The 19,154-nt window shown below is 38.9% G+C and overlaps 2 protein-coding genes across 4 annotated transcripts in view; one reads left to right on the top strand and one right to left on the bottom strand.

Moving 5' to 3' along the window:
- Positions 1–19,154, top strand: part of Cep85l (centrosomal protein 85 like) — a 108,259-nt gene that overhangs the window by 19,623 nt on the left and 69,482 nt on the right. The window contains exons 2-3 of one of the 2 annotated variants that reach the window (XM_021204887.2): positions 3,049–3,207; positions 12,113–12,900. In XM_021204887.2, coding sequence (XP_021060546.1) covers positions 3,049–3,207; positions 12,113–12,900 — 947 coding nt within the window. Of the gene's footprint in view, positions 1–3,048; positions 3,208–7,484; positions 7,660–12,112; positions 12,901–19,154 lie in introns of those variants that run through there. The other variant, XM_029542186.1, reaches the window with a different exon arrangement.
- Positions 15,451–19,154, bottom strand: part of Pln (phospholamban) — an 8,768-nt gene continuing 5,064 nt past the window's right edge. The window contains exon 2 of one of the 2 annotated variants that reach the window (XM_021204888.2): positions 15,451–17,541. In XM_021204888.2, the coding sequence (XP_021060547.1) occupies positions 17,276–17,434 (159 nt within the window). In that variant the 5' untranslated portion in view covers positions 17,435–17,541 and the 3' untranslated portion in view covers positions 15,451–17,275. The remainder of the gene's footprint in view (positions 17,542–19,154) is intronic. The other variant, XM_029542187.1, reaches the window with a different exon arrangement.

The raw sequence follows: 19,154 nt of genomic DNA, 5'->3' as shown, positions 1-19,154 counted from the left end.
TCTTCTTCTTCTTCTTCTTCTTCTTCTTCTTCTTCTTCTTCTTCTTCTTCTTCTTCTTCTTCTTCTTCTTCTTCTTCTTCTTTTTGCAATGCACTTAACACTGTCTTTAGGAGTATATGGAGGTATTTTGTTCTTTGTTCCAGTGTCTTGGCTAGGCTGTCATTTGAATTTCACATTAATTATATCAGTGAGCTTAGATTTTTAAAAATCACTTTTTTTAAAATCCATCTGTATATTTCTTTGGTTTGTATTTCTTTTTACCTAATTTAATTTTTGAGGTGGCATTGAAATATATTTTACTCTTTTTAATGCTTTTAGGTGATAGTTGATTTTACTAATTTCATAGTGGCCCTTTTTTGTGTTCTTGAATACAAGCCCGAAGTGCAGCTTATAAGGATGCAGGCTACCTTATAAGGAAATGATGAAGCTATGTATCTGAGCAACTAATTAAGGAGAGGCCTAATCTACACAGAAAGTCCCTAATATGTGGTAGCTGGACCTGATGCAAGAATGCTGAATACATAGTAGGGACTGCCTTCAAAGTTCACCTTTCCTTGTAGTTGAAGCTCAGTTGACTAAACAGAAGGACAATGATAATCTACAGTATATGAAGCCAGTGACCATGATGTTTGGCAGGAGTACTTGTGATATTTTAAAGCTTATCAGAATATAACACATTTTAAGTCAGGGAACACTTATATTCTTTTGTTATGTCAAGAGTTTCTAGAGGTGAAGGTACAATGTTTTAGACTTACTATTATCTTTTTGATAGATTTTAAATATTTTTAGTATATGCTAGATTCCAAGTATTAAGGTTGCAGTCATTTGCTCTGGGAGTCTGTCTGTTGAACAGGTAATATTGAAGTACAGTGAGGGAAAGTGTAGATTCTTCTGGTCATTGTTCTCTTAGAGTTTCCCCAGTTTTCCCAGTCTGTATTAGTGTTTTCCAAAGAAACAGATGCAATAGATGATGATGATTCTGGAGCTGGCTTAGATGCACGCTGACAAAGTCCCCAGTCTGGTGAACTAGCAAACAGGAGACTAAACTTGCTGAGGGTATTGTTCTAGTCCTAGCTAGAAGGCTCAACTTATAAGAAGAACCTATGCTCCAATTCAAGTCCAAACACAGGAAAAGCCAGTGTTTTAGTTCAGGGGTCAACAGGAATGAAAAAAAGTTCCCCAATTGTTTTTCGTCTATTCAAGTGTTTAGCTGATTGAATAAAGTTTGCTTACATTGAGGACAGCAGATTTATTCACCATGTCTACCAATGTAAGTGTTACTCCAAACCAAGAATATTCTTACAGAAATGTTTGTCCAGGGCCAGTGAGATGGCTCAGCAGGTAAAGGCACTTGCACCTAAGCCTGGTGACTTGTGTGTGATCCCCAGGAGCCACATGGTGTAAGAGAAAGCAGTCCGTGCTGGTTGTCCTCTGACCTCCATATAAACACTGCTATGTGCTACTTGCACTTGCACACTTGGACCCATCACCTTTCTCTCTTTCTCTAAATACCTGTAATAAAATTTGTTTTAGGAAATGTTTGTCTAAATATATAAGCACACTGTGGCCCAGTGACACAGTCAAGTTCACATATAAAATTAACCATGACTCACATTTGACCTTATCTAAGATTGATCTGCCATAGAGTAGATCAAAACTGAGACTGTTTTACTCTGGAAAAAGACATTTAAACTACTTATCTTTTTAATCCTCAAAGAAAAAAACTTTCCCTTAGTAAGACCTTTAGGAATTACTGTGTATCTCAGTCACCTTGGCTTGCTGGTACCTACTCTAGGATGAGCAATCCTTTTTCCAAGTAGAGGGATGAGTGAACAGTCATTTATTATGAGACAGTTGAACTTGGAGACTGTTTTACGGTAATAGCTAGAATTTTTGCAAAAGCTAATTGCTTTCTGATTTAACTCTGTCATTAGTTTGTTTGTGTTTGGTTGGTTTTGACAGTGGGTAAGTACATGGAAACATACCTAATATTGAAAGTGTAAAATCCAGTGTGAAGCTCTGCAGCTTTGGAATGGCTCTTCTAACTGTATAAATGTTCACTGAGATCTAGAGACTTTGGGTTGGGTTAATTTTGTGCACTTTAATTTGTTTTTCACTTGAAACTTTTAAATGAAGTTTTAGTAAATTATTTATCAAAAGATATTAAAGAAACAAATTATTTTAAAAATAAAATGGTATTTTAAGTAGCTAGTTTAGTAGAAACTTTATTTTTAAATTTTTCATGATGGATAATGGATTCAACTAGACCTTCCCTAAAGTCCAGCTATAGCTAAGACCTGTGTGTGGAATCAGAGTGTCTGCTTGAACGCCTCTGGGACAGACTGTTGACATTTCTGGTTTCTTTTTCTTTTGTTTATTTTTGAGACCCTGTCTTAGTAGTCCAGGTGGGACCCCCTCCTTGTATAGTTGAAGCTGTTTCTGAGCTCTTTGTCTCCCTGCCTTCATTTCCCGAGTGCTGGGATTAGAGCTGGGATCATGGTTGTGCACCAGCACATAAGGCCAAATTGGATTTGCTTTGTTTGTTTGTTTTTTGGTTTTGTTTCTGTTTCTGTTTGTTTGTTTGTTTTGAGACAGGGTCTCCCTAGTATTCCTGGTTGTCCTGGAACTTGCTAGGTAGACTAAGCTGTCTTCAAACTCAGAGATCCGTAAGGTCTGCCCGCCTCTGCCTTTGAGTCTTCCAACTCAGAGATCCGTAAGATCTGCCCGCCTCTGCCTTTGAGTCTTCCAACTCAGAGATCCGTAAGGTCTGCCCGCCTCTGCCTTTGAGTCTTCAAACTCAAAGATCCGTAAGGTCTGCCCGTCTCTGCCTTTGAGTCCTGCGACTACTCCCAGCCTCAGATTATGACTTTAAGTCAGACTGATAGCAGCCCATCTTTAGCAGTTCAAGGACTAGAGGCAGAGGGAAGCTCTGCAGTCAGAATAGCAGAGTCTGCATCCTCTTGTCAGCCCTGGGATATGTAGTTTAGCTGTTGAACTTTTTTCAGACAGATGTTGCACATGTCCTAATTGTGTATTTTTTCCTCACAGGCTCGGATTATTCATCAGCATGGTTACCTGGTAATGAATCATTATGGCAGGCGACAGCTGTTCCATCTAACCATCGAAATAACCATCTCAGAAGACACAGTATAACGTCTGATAGTGGAGACACTGGCATTGGCACTTCTTGTTCTGACAGTGTGGAAGGTAAGGTAATGGAGAATGGTTCAAGAGATGGACAGTTCTGAAGATTATAAGGAAGTGCTTAGGCTGCTGGTAATATTCAGTATTGCTGTATATTAAATATCAAATTAAATTCTAATTATATTCCATTTGCCCTGCATTCAAAAAAGATTTTAATTTTCATTTATGTGTATTTTCAGAGCACCAGTAAAGTTAATTTAAGATGAAAGTGATTTCCCATATACTCCTTACCCCACACATACACATCCTTCCTTATTATCACTGTTCAACCAGAGTAGTACATTCATCGTAATAGATGACCTTGTATTGCCACTTACTGTATTACTTGTGTTGCTATGATAAGACCCCATGATTGAGACAGTATCTAAGAGAAAGGGCTTACAGTTCTAGAGGGTTAGCATGTATGAAGGGGGAGCAGAGGTTCTAGGCAGTTAGCTGCTAGAACAGAAGCTGAGAGCTCATATTTTGAGCCCTAAATAGGAGGCAGAGAGTGCACTGGGAAGGGCTGGAATCTTTTGATACCTCAAGCCTGTTTGAGTGACTTATTCGCCCTCCTTTAACAAGACCATACATCCTAATCCTTCCCAAACAGTTCTACCAAGGATTCAAACATTTGAGCCTATGGGGACTGTTGCCATTTGTACCACAATTGCTCTTGGATGGTTAATTTTCATTGTACCTTCAGAGGATTTTGAATTATGTAGGAGATACACATCTGAGGGGGCATATCTTTGAGGGTGTTTTCATTAAAGTTTAACTGAAGTAGGAAGACCTGGGTCCTAGAATCAGGTTTATTTATTTATTTTTAAAAGGAAAGAAAAACAGTCACATGAGGATAAGAACGTGAAAGATAATTCTGGGAATTATCAGATTAATAACTTAAGCAATTGTTAGCATATGGGCATAATGTCCTATCTTTAATCCCAGGACTTGAGAGACACAGGCAGGCAGATATCTGTGACTTCCAGGTAGCCAGGGGCTACATAGTAAGTAAGACCTTGCCTCCTTACCCCGAATGGATTGTTAACTTTGTTAGAAGGTCCCAAGTATCTAAACCCTAAATCAGCATATTAGACCCAAGAGTCCCTAGAATGGCTTGGGTGCTGCAGTTCCTGGTTTGTTGTGAACTGCCATCACTTTATAGCTTATGTCTATGCAAATGAGCAGGGAAGATTCACCTTTATTTCCTTGAAGGTTTTAGACGGTCTAAAACCAGGATGTTGGGAAGCTCGTTCCTCTGAAGGCCTTAGGCAAAAGGCATCGAGTTTTCTGGCAACCTATAGCATCCTTTCCTGAAATCTGTCTCCTTTTCATGTCCTCTTTGTCTTTAGTTCTTGCTCTGTCTTTTCCTTATAAGGTAAATGCATTTGAAAGTACCAGGCAGTGGTGTTTGTTTCTGCCTAATTCTGTCTGATATCTTCATTTTGATTTCATCTGCAAAAAACTGACTTTGAAATGAATTCATCTTTACAGGGGTGGGTGTGGGGGGAGGACAGACAGATAAACAAGAGAGAGAACAATTTTAGTGTATCTTAAGTGTGATATGACATATTAATAGACACTGTTCAGTCTGTGGTGTTTTATATACCTTATGAGGTTAAACAGAAAAGTATAAAAATTGCTAGAGAGTAAGATAAAGCAGGGCACTGGGCTTGAAACTTTTAGCAGTGTTTTTGGTTATTCTCATTAATAAACTTTAAAAGTTATTAATAAACATACTGATGTGGCAAAGATAACAGAACAGGGGTCTAGAAGTTGCAGAGGGAATGCTCTGTTTTCTTAAGGTTGTTTTAACATTTGTGCTTTAAGCAACTTATTCTCTTCCTTAATATTAGAGGTTCTAGTGTAATGCCTTCTCAGATAATAACTTGAAATCTAGAGAAAAATTATGTAGCTTTTGAAGGTTAAAAACTTAAAAACTCAATAATTGTATAGTGAATTCCTTAAGCTCAAAAGAATATTATATTAATCAGAAAATTATAGCAATCCCTAGCTGGAAGCCTCCCTTCCTTAGTTTAGCTAAGAGAACTTTAAACATGTCTTCTGTATGTCTCAGGACTGTGAACACTGGAGTGCTATTGTCTTCATGACAATGAGTAGCAGGACATCTGAACACCCTTCATGGAGAAGACTGTAGTTTTCATCATCTCCCAAAACTCTTGGATTTTCCTCTATATTACTATTATTATTATTATTATTATTATTATTATTACTATTACTGTAATCATTGTTATTATTATTGTCAAACATCTATTGTTAGTTTGTGCTTTCACTTCCAACCTACTTCATAACTGTAGTTTTGCTACTTTAATGAACTGTAATGTAAATATCTGATTTGCAGGGTATTTGATGCCCCTAAAGGGGTCCTGACCTAGAGAACCACTGTCTTAGAAGCTAGAGTTATTTACTTATTCTTTCTATATGGGTAAAACTGTCAAGATGTGAAGACAGGGCAAGTAGGGTAGAAATTTTAGGAAGGATAAGGAATTTGAAGAATTGTGACCACGCATGAGATAGAACGTATAGAAAACTCAATATGCATCACAGAAGCATGGCATTTCTGTGGAAAATGAATGAGAATTGTGGTTTGAATGGTGAATTTCACTCTAGTGGTTTGAAAGAGAGTGGCCTCAGAGGCTGGGATGTTTGAACAATTGGTTTCTGGTGGTGCTGCTTGGGTAGGGTTAGGAGGTGCAGCCTTGCTGGAGGAGGTGTGCACCGAGGGTAGGCTTTGATGGTTTAAACCATGAGTCATTTCCAGTCCCTGCTCTCTGTGTGCCTGTGGTTTCCGATGCGAGTGCTCAGATTTCTGCTGCAGCCACCTTGGCTCTGCTCTGTCATTCTGCACTCTCACCCCTTTGGAACAGTGAGCCCCGGTAAATTCGTTCTCTTATAAGTTTTCTAAGAGCGCTTATTTAGCAGGAAAGGCTACTGTCTTTTTTGATGTAATACTTGATTTTTAGTGTATATTTTCTCTTCTGAATTGTTGTTATGGCTTTCATGATTTCTGTTGCTTGAGAACGTTTGCTATGTTGTGATTCCCCATGTTCTTTGGCAGATGTCCCCAAGTCCTTTTTCACTTCTCAATTTGCTTCATGGCATATCTTTTTAGTAAGGCCTAAAAATAACTACTATGGAGCATTGCTGAATGCTGAGTAACCTTGTGTTAGAACATGGATTGATGCTTATAGTATAACGTGAGCTTTAAAGTACACTGTTTGCTGGGTTGTTTATGACAGTGTCATATGAAAGTAATGTATGTGCTCTTCACATTCAATCCCTGGTTCTGTAAATTGTCATCTATTAACCAAAAACCTGTATTTTTATTATTTATACAATCAATTTAAGTTTGCTTAACTAGTTTTTCTTCTTTTTTTGGTATTGGGGGTTGACCTAGGGCTTTGCACACATCATGCATACAACAACCTCTCGAGTAGTTAGCTCCTTTTTCTAGTCAAGGCTTTTTACTATAACTTCTACTTGGGAAGTCCCTCCCATGGCGTATTGTTATATTAGTTTTTTAAAACAATATACATTTTATTTAAGTGTTACCAAATGTAATCTGAACTTACTTAAAAATTTCAAATAAAACATTCCACAAAGTATTTTAATAAGCTTTCTTCAAGCCTTTTGTTGGTGATATGTCCAAGTAATACCATACCACGCCTTATAATTCAGAGATTTAACCTATTATAATTTACTTAGGGACAATTTTTTTTCCAGTCATTATTTACCTTTGTAAGACACTAATAGCTAAAATTATCTATATACTAAATGCCAGTTCAATTTTTGAGTATAGGTAAGACTACATGTATTATTTTTTATTTTAATTCAGTAGTACATTGCTTTAAATACTACATGTGTAAAACCAGTTAACAAACATTGAACTGTCCCAAACAAATGGCATAGCTCCTGCTAGGTGTGTTTTCAGGCAGTTTATTTATCTGTAAAACAAAACAACACAACCTCACTTTGTCCTTACTGTACCGTACTATTATTAGTAGTCAGTTTGGGGTTATTGTATAAGAATACTTATAACAGTAAAGAAAGGTACAGATAGAGTCAAGTTTTTGCTTTTGCCAATTTCCTCTGCTACTTTTCTTTGGGGATGATAGGCTTCTCAATTAATTTCATTTACTTTAAATAAACAGACCCACAAAATTAAAGTCTTATTAATTATATCTTCACTAGTTGTTTTTACTGACAGTAGGCCATTTAATACTTGGTGTTCTGAGCTCATTCTGTATATTCCTATGAGAGGACCATTTGACACATTGTTCTCACCTTACAGAGACGTCTAGGGCTCTTCTGACGTCAGAGTTTGCTTAGCCATCACCTAGTGTCTCCTGTGTGTTAGATCCCGTGCTATCCAACTGTTAGAGGTAAAGCAGGCATTTGGCCTGGTTGTATACCTGTGGTCGAGTGAAGAAGACAGCAAGTGTTGTTGTAATGTGGGTAAGCAGTCTGGTGAGTGAAGCAATGCTGGGGGGTAAGGACAGGTGTCGTGCAGCAGGTGGCTGGTGAAATGTACAAATATCTGTCTTGCACATTACAGGAGGAACTCACAGGATGATGTTTAAGCAGTCAGAAGATGGTAGGTGCTGGCCGGGCAGGCTTAGGGATGGGCGGTATTGGTGGAGAGACCAGCTGATCAGAGTCTGGGAGTAAGAGGACTGGGGTTGGTGTGCTAATGTGAATGATAGATCATAGAAAAGCTACATTGGATGCCAAGGGAGTATTGGTGTATTTGAGTAGCAGTTGATGGTAACTTATTCACAAGAAGGGAAAGAAGCAGCAGCAAATGAAATCACTCAGGTGATTAAAAAAACAACACACTCACTCACACACACACACACACACACACACACACACACACACACCCGAAGGAAAAGGAAACCACACAGACGCACATGCACACGCGCGTGCGTGCGCACACACACACGCACACGCACACGCACACGCACACGCACACGCACACATATGCACACACTCCCGAAGGAAAAGGAAACCCCCGAACCAAAAAAACCATACCTTCTCCTCCAGCCTCCTGTTTTTTGGACAGGGTCTTCTGTATCCCAGGCTTGCCTTGCATACTATATGTAGCCAAGGTTTTACAGGCATGGGTCATCAGTACTAATGACTTTAAGATATCACAGTGCTTATGGTCTTAACAGGAATGAAAATATCTTCTATAAGCCAGGTGTGGTAGCATTCATCTGTGTCAGTCTTGGAAGCCCGAGGCAGGAGGGATTGTGAAATCCAACCAGAATGGGATACAAGGAAAGTTTAAAATAAGCTTCATCTATATAATAGCTAGATCTTATCTTAAAACCAACTGAACAGAAAATCCTTATAATTTGCAATATAATATACTTCATATATGATTAAAATTTTAACTGTGAAATCCTGGGGTGAAATCCACCCATGTTAGTTGAGAGCAGTTTAGTAATGTGTCCAGAGGTTCAGTGTTCCATTCGTGGAGCCGGCATCGCCCCATCTCACTCTACATTAAACCCCTGCATGCCTATGCTTGCAAAGATCATGGAGGAAAGAAGGATGCAGTGTTGTGTAGTGTTGTCTACCAACACTGGATTGAGAAGCACCCAGGATTCTATTCTGAGGACTATGCTTTGTTAGCTAGCATAATCTGTGAGTTCCTTCTTAAATTGCAGATACCTGTAGGTCAAAGCATGCACAAAGTACTTTTAAAAATTTATCTGAAAATACAGATTACTTAAAAATATTAATTTAAAAGGAAGGTATTATTTGTGGTGTAAAAATGTTTTCCCCATATGTTACAGTACCCTATGATTATAGCATTAGCAAAAAGGTTAAAGAAAAATAAAGCCTGTTATTGTGAGTGAAAATGATTGCCCTGTGATTAAAGTGTTATTACAATTCATATTGTCTAATTATGCTACTACATTTTAAACCAGAATATTTTGATTTAATATTTTATTTTTAACTAAAACTTATGATTATTATTAGTTGGATCTAGGACAGAAATTTTTTTGTACTTAATTCCTTTTTGTTATAGGAAGAATAGGTCAGCAAAGACGCAGAGGATGGGGAGGTTCTATGTAAGAGAAGAGAGAATCAGTGTGCTCACAGATAAAAATAGCACAGTTTAGAAACAGAAAGCTGAGATTTTTGTTAAAACGTCAGAAATGGTATCTGAAATGTAATTCACTTATATTCATAGGTTATAGTGATGTCCTTAAATGGTCTTAGTGGCCATCACTGGCTCTTTTATGGTTTCCTGAGCATTCAGACCCTGTTCTCTAGTTTGGGAAAGCACTGCTTCCCAGCTAGTTTCAGATCCCACTGATGGAATTTAGATGTGGGCTAGATTACATTGCAGTAACTTCCATTTTGATTTGTGACTACAATTAGGTAATTTAAAGCATACCAGGAATTACCATGTATTTATCTTTAATTAGGTTTCCTGAGCAAATAATATTTTTAGAAGATTAACACAGTTAACTAGGTCAATCTTTTGCCTCAGAAATAATAGTCAGCTCCCTCCCCATATGTTCATGTATCAGATATTTGAGGCCTTATTTATTCATGTGCTATATGTGCGTGTTAAGGATGTGTGCACATGTATAAATAGACCAGCTTCTGATTTTTAGTTTTGACAGTAATGAATTCCAAATGTTATAATAAGTTATAGTAAGTTTTAAGATAAAATACTTAAAACTGTGAATATTGGTTATGGTTGAACTTGGAATATGTAAGCTTGAAGACTTTAGAACTGAAGTCATACCCAGGGGAATGGTATTTTCATGAATTTAGCAGTGGAGTGCTTGTTTAAGTGCTGTTTCTGGGGCCCATTTCACGAGGACTGATCATATTCTACTGGTGTACGAGTGTGTATTCCAGGTAACTTTTTTGCGTGCCAAGGCTTGAGACTTCCTAGTAAGGAACTTCTAGGAGTGGCTTCTGTCTTCAAGAACCTATTCTACAGACACAGTCTGTTGATTGCATTTCGATTTAAAGCGAATTCAAGGGTAGTGGTAAGGAAGTAGCCCTGGGTTTCCCTCAAGCGTCTTATAAAACACAGAGTGCTGTACACCTGTAATTCTGAGAGGGGAAAGCGGGAGATCAGAAGTTCAAGATCGTTCTTGATTGCAAAGCTAGTTCAGTGCTTCCTGGGTTACTGAGACACTTTCTCAAACAGAAAAAAGACACTAAAACGTTTAATCTGACGAAGTGGCTTTTATCACCAATTGTTGATCTTTTATGCAATTGAGAAATACCAAGCTACTGAATGCAGACATTGCTAGTCCCCAAGAGGCTTCTAAGCCTGGTGATTAGGTTTCAGTGTCTTCAATATCATGGAAAGTAGACCATCTCCTGGTGTAGTATTCACACTTCTCTAACTGTTCTGGAGATATTTCCATCTCTTGAGAATCATAAAAACACTTCGTAGCAATACGGCTCCCTGAAGAGAAGTTAAGACCTCATAGAAAGTAATGTGAAAGCCAGGCTTTCCTTGGCTGGAGGGATGGTGGGAAGGGTCATCCACTAGGTTTCAGACATGAAAAAGCATAAAGGATAATGAGAACAGATAGCGATGACCCTGGAAGCCATTGGATAGTCTACAAAAATCTCAGTACCAGGGTAGGACTCAAGTGGTCTAGAGGCCACTGAGGCCCCTGGTAGGATGCAGTCGTTTGCTATTGGTAACTCAGCACTGATGGAGCTGTGCTGCTAGAGACTTCATATAGACTGGTCTCAGGACGTCAAGAAATCAAGCTGGAACTGGGATGGCAGCCTCCTTCCCACTCCGCAGACCCAAGTGTTACAGGACTGACAGGCAAGGCAAAAATGTGTCTCCTGGTGCAGTAGTGGAATGTCAATAATAAGGGAGCATGCACTGTCTGATCAGTTTGTAGGCCTGCCCCCACTGGAGGGAATTCACACCTATTACTACCATCTTGGTCAAAGTCCTTTTGGCTGGGGAGGCCATGGGCCCTAGAGAGGGAAGTTGCTGCTATTTTTCTGCTAAGTAGACATGATGTGTCCATCAATTTGTTTTCACAAAACTGTGTTTGTATCCGTAGGTTAAGTGCTACTGTCAACTTTGGTCAGAGAAGCCCCAGTTTTTACAGTAGGTAGCAATAACTGCAGAGACTTAGAACTGGTCAGAGTGCTGAGAATAAGGGACTACTTAATCTCAGCTATAACAGAAATTCTATATCACCTACTTCAAGGCTCAGGGAATATTGCAGAAGATGGGTGGGAAGATGTAAGAGGAAGAGAAGGAACGGAATGGATCAGAACACTCTTCAGAATCTGACATCACCATTGCCCTCTTGATCTCATAGCTGTTATGGTTCCTAGCACAAGACCTGTGCAAGATTGTGCCTGTAGCATTGTCCTGGGTGGGACTAGGAAAATGAAGAGGGGCAGTGAACATCCCTGCCCAGCCCTCTAGGCAGATGACGGTAGCTAGGGGACTTGGGCTTATTAGACACCACTGTTCCCTGAGCTCAGATTGCTGTCCAGTTAGGGGAGGGAAAGGCATTTTCTTCAGTGTGGTAGCACTGTTGAGGAGTGTGTGTGCGCTCTATAAATATCCCTCGCCCAGAGCCCTACAGCAGCAACCCTAATGAAGCGCACTTGCCCATCAAGAATAGATAGAGGCAGGGCAGTAGAAGACGACTCTGAGGGACAGATAGGGAACACAGAGAGACAGGGGTAGGGAGAATGTTTGAAACTACATTGCCTTGTTTCTGATTACTTTCAAGGCATAATAAATAGTACTAGCAGTTTCCTCATTTTGAGGAATCATATCAGAAATACACTGAGAAGCCACACTCGGATGTTTACTTTGGCATTTTGCATTTTATCTTATTTTAAACCTGCTGATTGAAACTGACTTGGCAATCCTTTCTCATTGCAGATCATTCAACTTCAAGTGGCACGTTATCTTTCAAGCCTAGTCGATCATTGGTCACGCTTCCCACTGCCCATGTGATGCCATCTAACTCCAGTGCTTCAGTTTCCAAACATAGGGAATCTCTAACATCAGATGGCTCTAAATGGAGTACTAGCCTCATGCAGACACTGGGAGACCACAGCAGAGGGGAGCGGGACTCCTCCCTAGACATGAAGGACTTCAGGCCCCTGCGGAAATGGTCATCTTTGTCCAAACTTACTGCCCCAGATAACTGCAACCACAGTGGCATTGCATACCCGCAAGAACTGAGGAACAGCTTGGAGATGACAGGGAAGGGCAAGCCTTTTATGTCCCACATAAGGACCTTTGGGCCGAGTTGCTTACATGACAGTATGGAGATGCTTAAACTGGAAGACAAGGAAATAAATAAAAAGCGGTCATCAACTCTGGACTGCAAATATAAATTTGAGAGCTGCAACAAAGAAGATGTCAGAGTCTCTTCCTCTGCTCTCAGGAGACAGACTTTAGACATGACATACAGTGCCTTACCTGAGAGCAAGCCCATTGTGACAGGCTCAGAGACTTTTGAGTCGCCAAAGTATTTAATGCTGGGCCAGCAGGCAGTAGGTGGAGTTCCCATTCAACCTTCTGTGAGGACTCAGATGTGGCTAACAGAGCAGTTACGGACAAACCCACTGGAAGGCAGAACCACAGAAGATTCTTACAGTTTAGCTCCTTGGCAACAGCCACAAACTGAAGAGTTTCAGCAAGGAAGTGAGATGCCAATGCAGGTAAGGCTCAAAGCTTACTGTTTGCTTCCCCCCAGTGGACGTTTTATGTATTGCATCAAGTATATGCCAGCTACACAAGTTAAAAAAAACGGAAGTGCTATAAAATTGATACACTGTGTTTAGAAAAACTTACAAATCCTTTGAGATAAAATAACATGATAGCCTGAAACATTGTACTTAACTTGACCTTTACTTTCTCACTTGTTAAGTAGGCATAAAAATTAAACACATTCTGTTGAAAGAAATGAAAAACAAACAGAAGCTATCTGGTATCATAGAAAGGAAATTGATTTGAACAAATAGGCCGAGGACTTTTTTCTGATCATGTCACATTTAGAACCTGGATAGTTTTTCTTTTTCTTCATACGTTATTTTTTCATTTATTTTAAAACCTGGATTCAGAGTGTTTATTTCATTATAGGATTTTCATACAGTGGTCTTCTTGGTCCTCTGCTTCCCCTCAGCCCAGTTCCGTCCTACTGCCCCTCCCTTCCCCACAAGAGCCCTTTGCGCTATCCCCCTCCTCACACACCCTCTGTCTGCTCTGCTTCCCTCTTTATTCTTCTCTAGCTTAGCTCTTTTATAACTGTTGACCCTCACATGTACAAGAACTCAAATCTAGATTAAAAATCTGAGAGAAAGCATGCCTTTTCGGGTCTGAGATGCTTTGATTAATGTAGTGATTTCAAGTCCCACTTGGTTTTCTATAGAAGTCATAATTTAATTTTCCTTTATGGCCAAATAAAGTTGCATTGTGTATATGTACCACATTTCCTTATGTGCTCACAGGTTGATGGATCTCTAGGCTGGTTTTATTTCTAGCTGCTAGGAATGTTGGTAAACATGGGTGTGTACTCATTTCTGTGATAGGACTTTTAGTAGACTCTCTGGGAACTTAGTCTGGTGAGAGCTCAGGTGTGTTTTGACCTGGTACTTAATTTCTTTGGGCCTTCTATAAAATGAGAAGGTGGGACCCAGTTCTGTGTACGATGTTGATGATGCTTTCTTTGTATGTAAACATATAAATCAGCTGCAGTTTTCAAGAAATGAATGAAACATCAAGATTTATTGAATTAGTTTAAAGGAACTACTTTATGATAATAACCACATACAGAGAAACATGGTGTATTCATCCCTGTTAGGTCTGTGGAATAACATCCTCATAGGGAAATTTCCTTATAAGATATGCACTAAGGAGAAAAACACTCAGTTGTGAATCTTTTCAGAACACAGTCGAGGGAGAAGACAACTAATGGGAGCAGTGTTTCTCAGCTGACGGGTCACCCAAGACTATCGGAAAACAGACACATTATGATTCATAAAAGTAGCAAAATTATATGGTTGGGGTCACCACAACATGATAGATTGTATTAAAGGGTCGCAGCATCAGGGAGGCTGGGAACCACTGTGCAGCATCCTGTGTGATATTCTGAAGCATTTTTCCTTTGTGGTTGAAGAAAAATGATTTGCCTTTGTTTGGTTGGTTCAGGATATAGATGACCACAGTATTGGCTCTTTTTGTCTTGATACCTTACCCATAGTACCCCAAACTGTCTCTGTAGGGTTGTGGTAGTCTTGGCCTTGTTCAGGAGAGAATGTTCATTGAAATGTACCCCTATGCACTTCTTGTTTTCAAGGAGGGGTGTGAGAATGTAGACCTCCTCAACACATAAAATAACCATTAGCTGCTCTTAAGCTCACAGTGGGTCTGCCCCATGGTGGCTAAGTAGTGAGCGCTCTTGCTAACTTTGTATTTTCTTATGTTCCCTGGACTGTAGTTGTTAAAAATGGAGATGAAATTTTGTATGTATATAAATCATAAGGTGGTTTGATCAGTTAAGGAATTGCCAACTCATGTTAGCAGAGACTTTTCTGTTGTTTAAATGAAGATTTTGATTAAATAACATAAAAGACTTTTCTACAAAATGAACTGTGAATGAAAAAGTCTGGCTCATAACTCGGGTTTTCTTAGGTTTTTTGAAAAGAAACTTTTCTTAGTTTCATTATTTTTGCATGCTGTTTTGTCTTTAAACTCTTCAGCTGAGACAATCTGCATACTGAGGAGGTGACTATGGCACATGCAGTCACAGTTTGTGACACAGTGGGTAGCTTAAAGCATCTACTAGTGGATCATGTTTTATGAATTGATTTGTCTATATCTCTATTACCATGTCTATATAATTTATCATGTCCTTTCAAGACATTAAACATCTGGTATTAGTGTGTAACCAAACCTTCTTATGTGACTGACTGCATTCCTACTTTGCCAGAAGACTCAAAATAATCGGAGGCTAAACAATATTATTATATGTAGGCCTATCTTCTTGTGTTTTTCTCAGGAAATCTTGATTTTTACTTTATTTGGGGAAAGTTCCCCCACTCTGCCCTTTATAACACAAAACTCTTTGTAACAAGAATATTTTATAGTCAATAGAATATAATTGTATAGTAATTTCACCAAAATCAAAACTCCACTTGAATATAGGTCATTCTGATTTCATTTTACAGATAAACAGTTACAGATAAACTACAGATAAACTACTAAACATGTAAAAGGCAACATTAAATGTTTAATGAGAAGACCCTTATGAGCTGACAGTTTATACAACGAATCCTGGCGCTTTTCAGCTTCAGTGTCGCTTTTCTCTCAGCATGGCAACTACAGAACTTATATACTTTTTACAGACCTTTTACCAGTGGTTCTCAATCTGTGGGTTGCAACCCCTCATGCAAACCTCTGTTTCCAAAATATTTACCATTCATAGTGGAGGCAAAATTACCGTTATGAAATAGCAACAAAAGTGATTTTCTTGTTGGGTGTCACCACAACATGCGGAACTGCCTGAAAGGGTCACAGTGTCAGAAAGGGAACGCTAACTACCACTGATTTAGAGATGATGCCATCTTGTTTTATAGTTTCTGTGATGAGCACCTCCAGCCTTTGTGAAGAGACCCCTATTAACATTGGACTTCTTTTTGGGCTACTCTTTAGATAATTTCTGAACCAAAACATCTCCCTTTCTACCAGGGATTCAAACAATTTAGATAAGCATGCCTTCAGCTGCTCTGTTAGAGACCAAAGTGAATACTGATGTTTTATGTCTTTGTAGTAATCGTTATGGAAAATAAATCTAATTACAATTCTCTTCCTTAATAGTTGCTATGTTGGTAGCATATTTTGAACTGGACTTAAAATTTGTGGGTTTGCAAAGTTAGATATAAAATGTTTTGCACTTGATTCAGTTTAAGTCACTAAATTTTGGTGAATATATTTTCCAATATATTTTTTGCTCCTATTTTAGTAGTTATTGAGAGATATTAGAAACTTAGAAAGGGAAATTGAAACCATGGTCAGTAAGAATTATACAATAGCTCTCTAGTTCTACTTCTAAAGTTAGGGAACAACTATTTCCTCTCTGGAAGATTAGGAAAAGAAAGAGCTGTGTTTTACTACAGCTTGTTTATTATTGTTATTATCTTCATTACTTGGAGAAACCCTATTAAACCAAGGAGATACATGACAATGTCAAACTTCAGGTGAAATTCTGTTTTTGTTTTTAGTTATTATCACAGCCAACACAGCAAGATGTTCTTGCTTGTTGATCAAACCCTAAAGAGCGCAGATTCGTGATGTAATGTAATGTAATATACTTGAATTCCACAGTCCTTGAGAAAAATTAGTGAAGAATTTTATATGAGAATATCTTCTTACATTTCCCTTTTTGACTCTCATAAACTTAAAAATATTAGTGTATAGAAAAAGGGCACACCATTTTTTCAGGGTATTTGTTCTGACAGTAATGACCAAGAGTTTTGAATTGTCGTCGTCGACATCATCATCATCATCATCATCATCATCATCATCATCATCATTGTGTCATCTATGTGAGGACCCAGTGAGCTATTTTGAATAAGAACACTTCATTTAAATTACTATTTTCTACTTTGTGGAGAACTAAAGAATACTTAGTTCCTATAAAAAAAGTAGTGGCAATGCAGTATAAATTTCATTTATTCCCCAAACTGGAGCTATAAAGTAACTTTTCTAGAGTTGGATATAGAAAGTGAACTTTTTTTGTAGTGGTGTTTCAAAATTAAAACTCATACTTCATTGTCAGAAATATTTAGGAAAGAAATTTATGAGCCATGTTGAGGAAATTGGCAGCTACATTACGTACACTTAGTCACTGTAAAGTTTGTTTACAAGATCCAGCAGATGAATACACTGACTAACAATTAGTTTCATTCTTAATCGTGACCCTCGCAAAGCTCTTCTCAGTGAGAAGGTGGCAGCGCGTTGCTTCCCCCACGACCGAGGGCTCGGTTTTAAGCTGAGTTGGCATGTTGCAGGTCTGGAGTGGCGGCAGGCAGCTGTTCACAGAAGCATCACGATGATGCAGATCAGCAGCAGACATATCAAGATGAGGCAGAAATTGATAAACAGGTTCTGGAGATTCTGACGCGCTTGCTGGGGCATTTCAATAGTGGAGGCTCTCCTGATAGCCGAGCGAGTGAGGTATTGCACCTTTTCCATGATGCCAGGAAGGCAAAAGTAGGAAGACAAGTTTTTCTGAGTGGTCAAGAGAAAGATAAAAAGTTGTCAACAGGCAGCCAAATGTGAGCTGTCTTCTTTTAGGAGACCTGGAATGTAAAAAATAGTAAACAGATTAGGTTCATACCTAAACTCATTCTCTGGATAGATACGCACAATTTTGCACCAGCTCTTGTTCCTCAATGCTGTATTTTTAAATAACATCCATTGTCTCCAGTCCCCAAGGCCTCTCTTCTATCTCTCATATGTTAGTGTCTCATTGTCCTGGGTGAGCAGGAAGAACTATAGTTTTAGCAGCTATTACTTGATTTATGAAATGCTTCTTTGGGGCTATTTTCTTGGTTACTTTTTAAAAACTCTCTTTCTCTGTAAACACAATTGATTTTAACATTTATTATTATAAATGTTTCAGAACTAATCATAAAAAGAAATGCATATAGTAACTTATATCTTGGATCTTAATTTTAGTCCAAAATAAAAGTTAAGTAAAAAGTTTAATATGAAATAAAAAGCAGATTCTAGCCACTTGCAATTCTCCTTTATGATTTATAGATTTGTAGAATCATTCAGTGTATTGATCATATATACATCTTCCTGACTCCTCCCAGATACAGCCTCTCGGTGAATGTTATTTTAAACAACACTTTAAGAAGATGCTGTTGAGTACTAAAGACTTCCAAACTCAGAAGGCATAGTAAGGACTGTCGTTCTAAACTACCACAGTGCCAGTTTTCAGCTAATCTTGGCTACCAGGGGTGGGTTGTGTCTGGCCTTCTTTCAAAAGCTTCTAAACTATGGCTGAACATGTAAGGTTCAAAGCTCTGATAGTAAATACGACTCATAAAACAATGTGTGTTCGGTTGTGGGAAACATGAGCTCTGTATTTTAGTTACTGTGTAGGAAGCAGAAGAGTACCCAAGTGGTGTGTTCTATGTGTGCGGGCTCTCTTCTCATTTTTGGAAGTGTTGATCGCTATCACCAATTCTTTACTTTTCCTAGTGGGACCTTGTATTATCTTCTCTCTCTGTTTAAAGAAGATAAATTGGAATTTAGGAAATTAAGTTCAGAAGTATCATTTTTTGTTTTAGTAGGAGGAGGAAAGAGGAAAACTGCAGACAGCAGTAATCCTTCAAGTCCATACTGCCAGGTGTGGGGCTCTTGCCTTAGGTCTTGTCACTCCAGAGGGAGAGCAGAGGCAGGCCGAGCTCTGAGTTTAAGCCAGTCTGGTCTACATAGCAAGTTCCAGGGCAACCAGGGCTATACAGTGAGACCCTAGCTTAAAAAAAAAAAAAAGTCATATCCTTTGTTAGGAACCTGTTGGGTAGGGGTAGAGTCATCTGTATAAAACCTTGAAGGAGTCCTGAACTTTGTCTGCTGTGAACCTACTTGAAAAATATGTCCTATCAACGTGTTAGCGTAGGAAAGCTCACTGTGATGGCATCCCTTTAAGACTGCCGACTGTAAACTGGCAAGCTCCTTTGTTCCCAGCTTTGCTGTGCAGACTGAAGCTCGCCTGCTTCTGCCTGGCTCTGATAAAAATTGTGTAAACAGAATGAAATTGGACCAATTAAAAAATTTCCCTCTAGCCGGGCGTGGTGGCGCACGCCTTTAATCTCAGCACTTGGGAGGCAGAGGCAGGCGGATTTCTGAGTTCGAGGCCAGCCTGGTCTACAGAGTGAGTTCCAGGACAGCCAGGGCTACA

Source organism: Mus pahari, chromosome 9, assembly GCF_900095145.1.
Source record: "Mus pahari chromosome 9, PAHARI_EIJ_v1.1, whole genome shotgun sequence".
Taxonomy (NCBI): Eukaryota; Metazoa; Chordata; class Mammalia; order Rodentia; family Muridae; genus Mus; species Mus pahari.
This window is presented reverse-complemented; position numbering and strand designations above follow the sequence as displayed.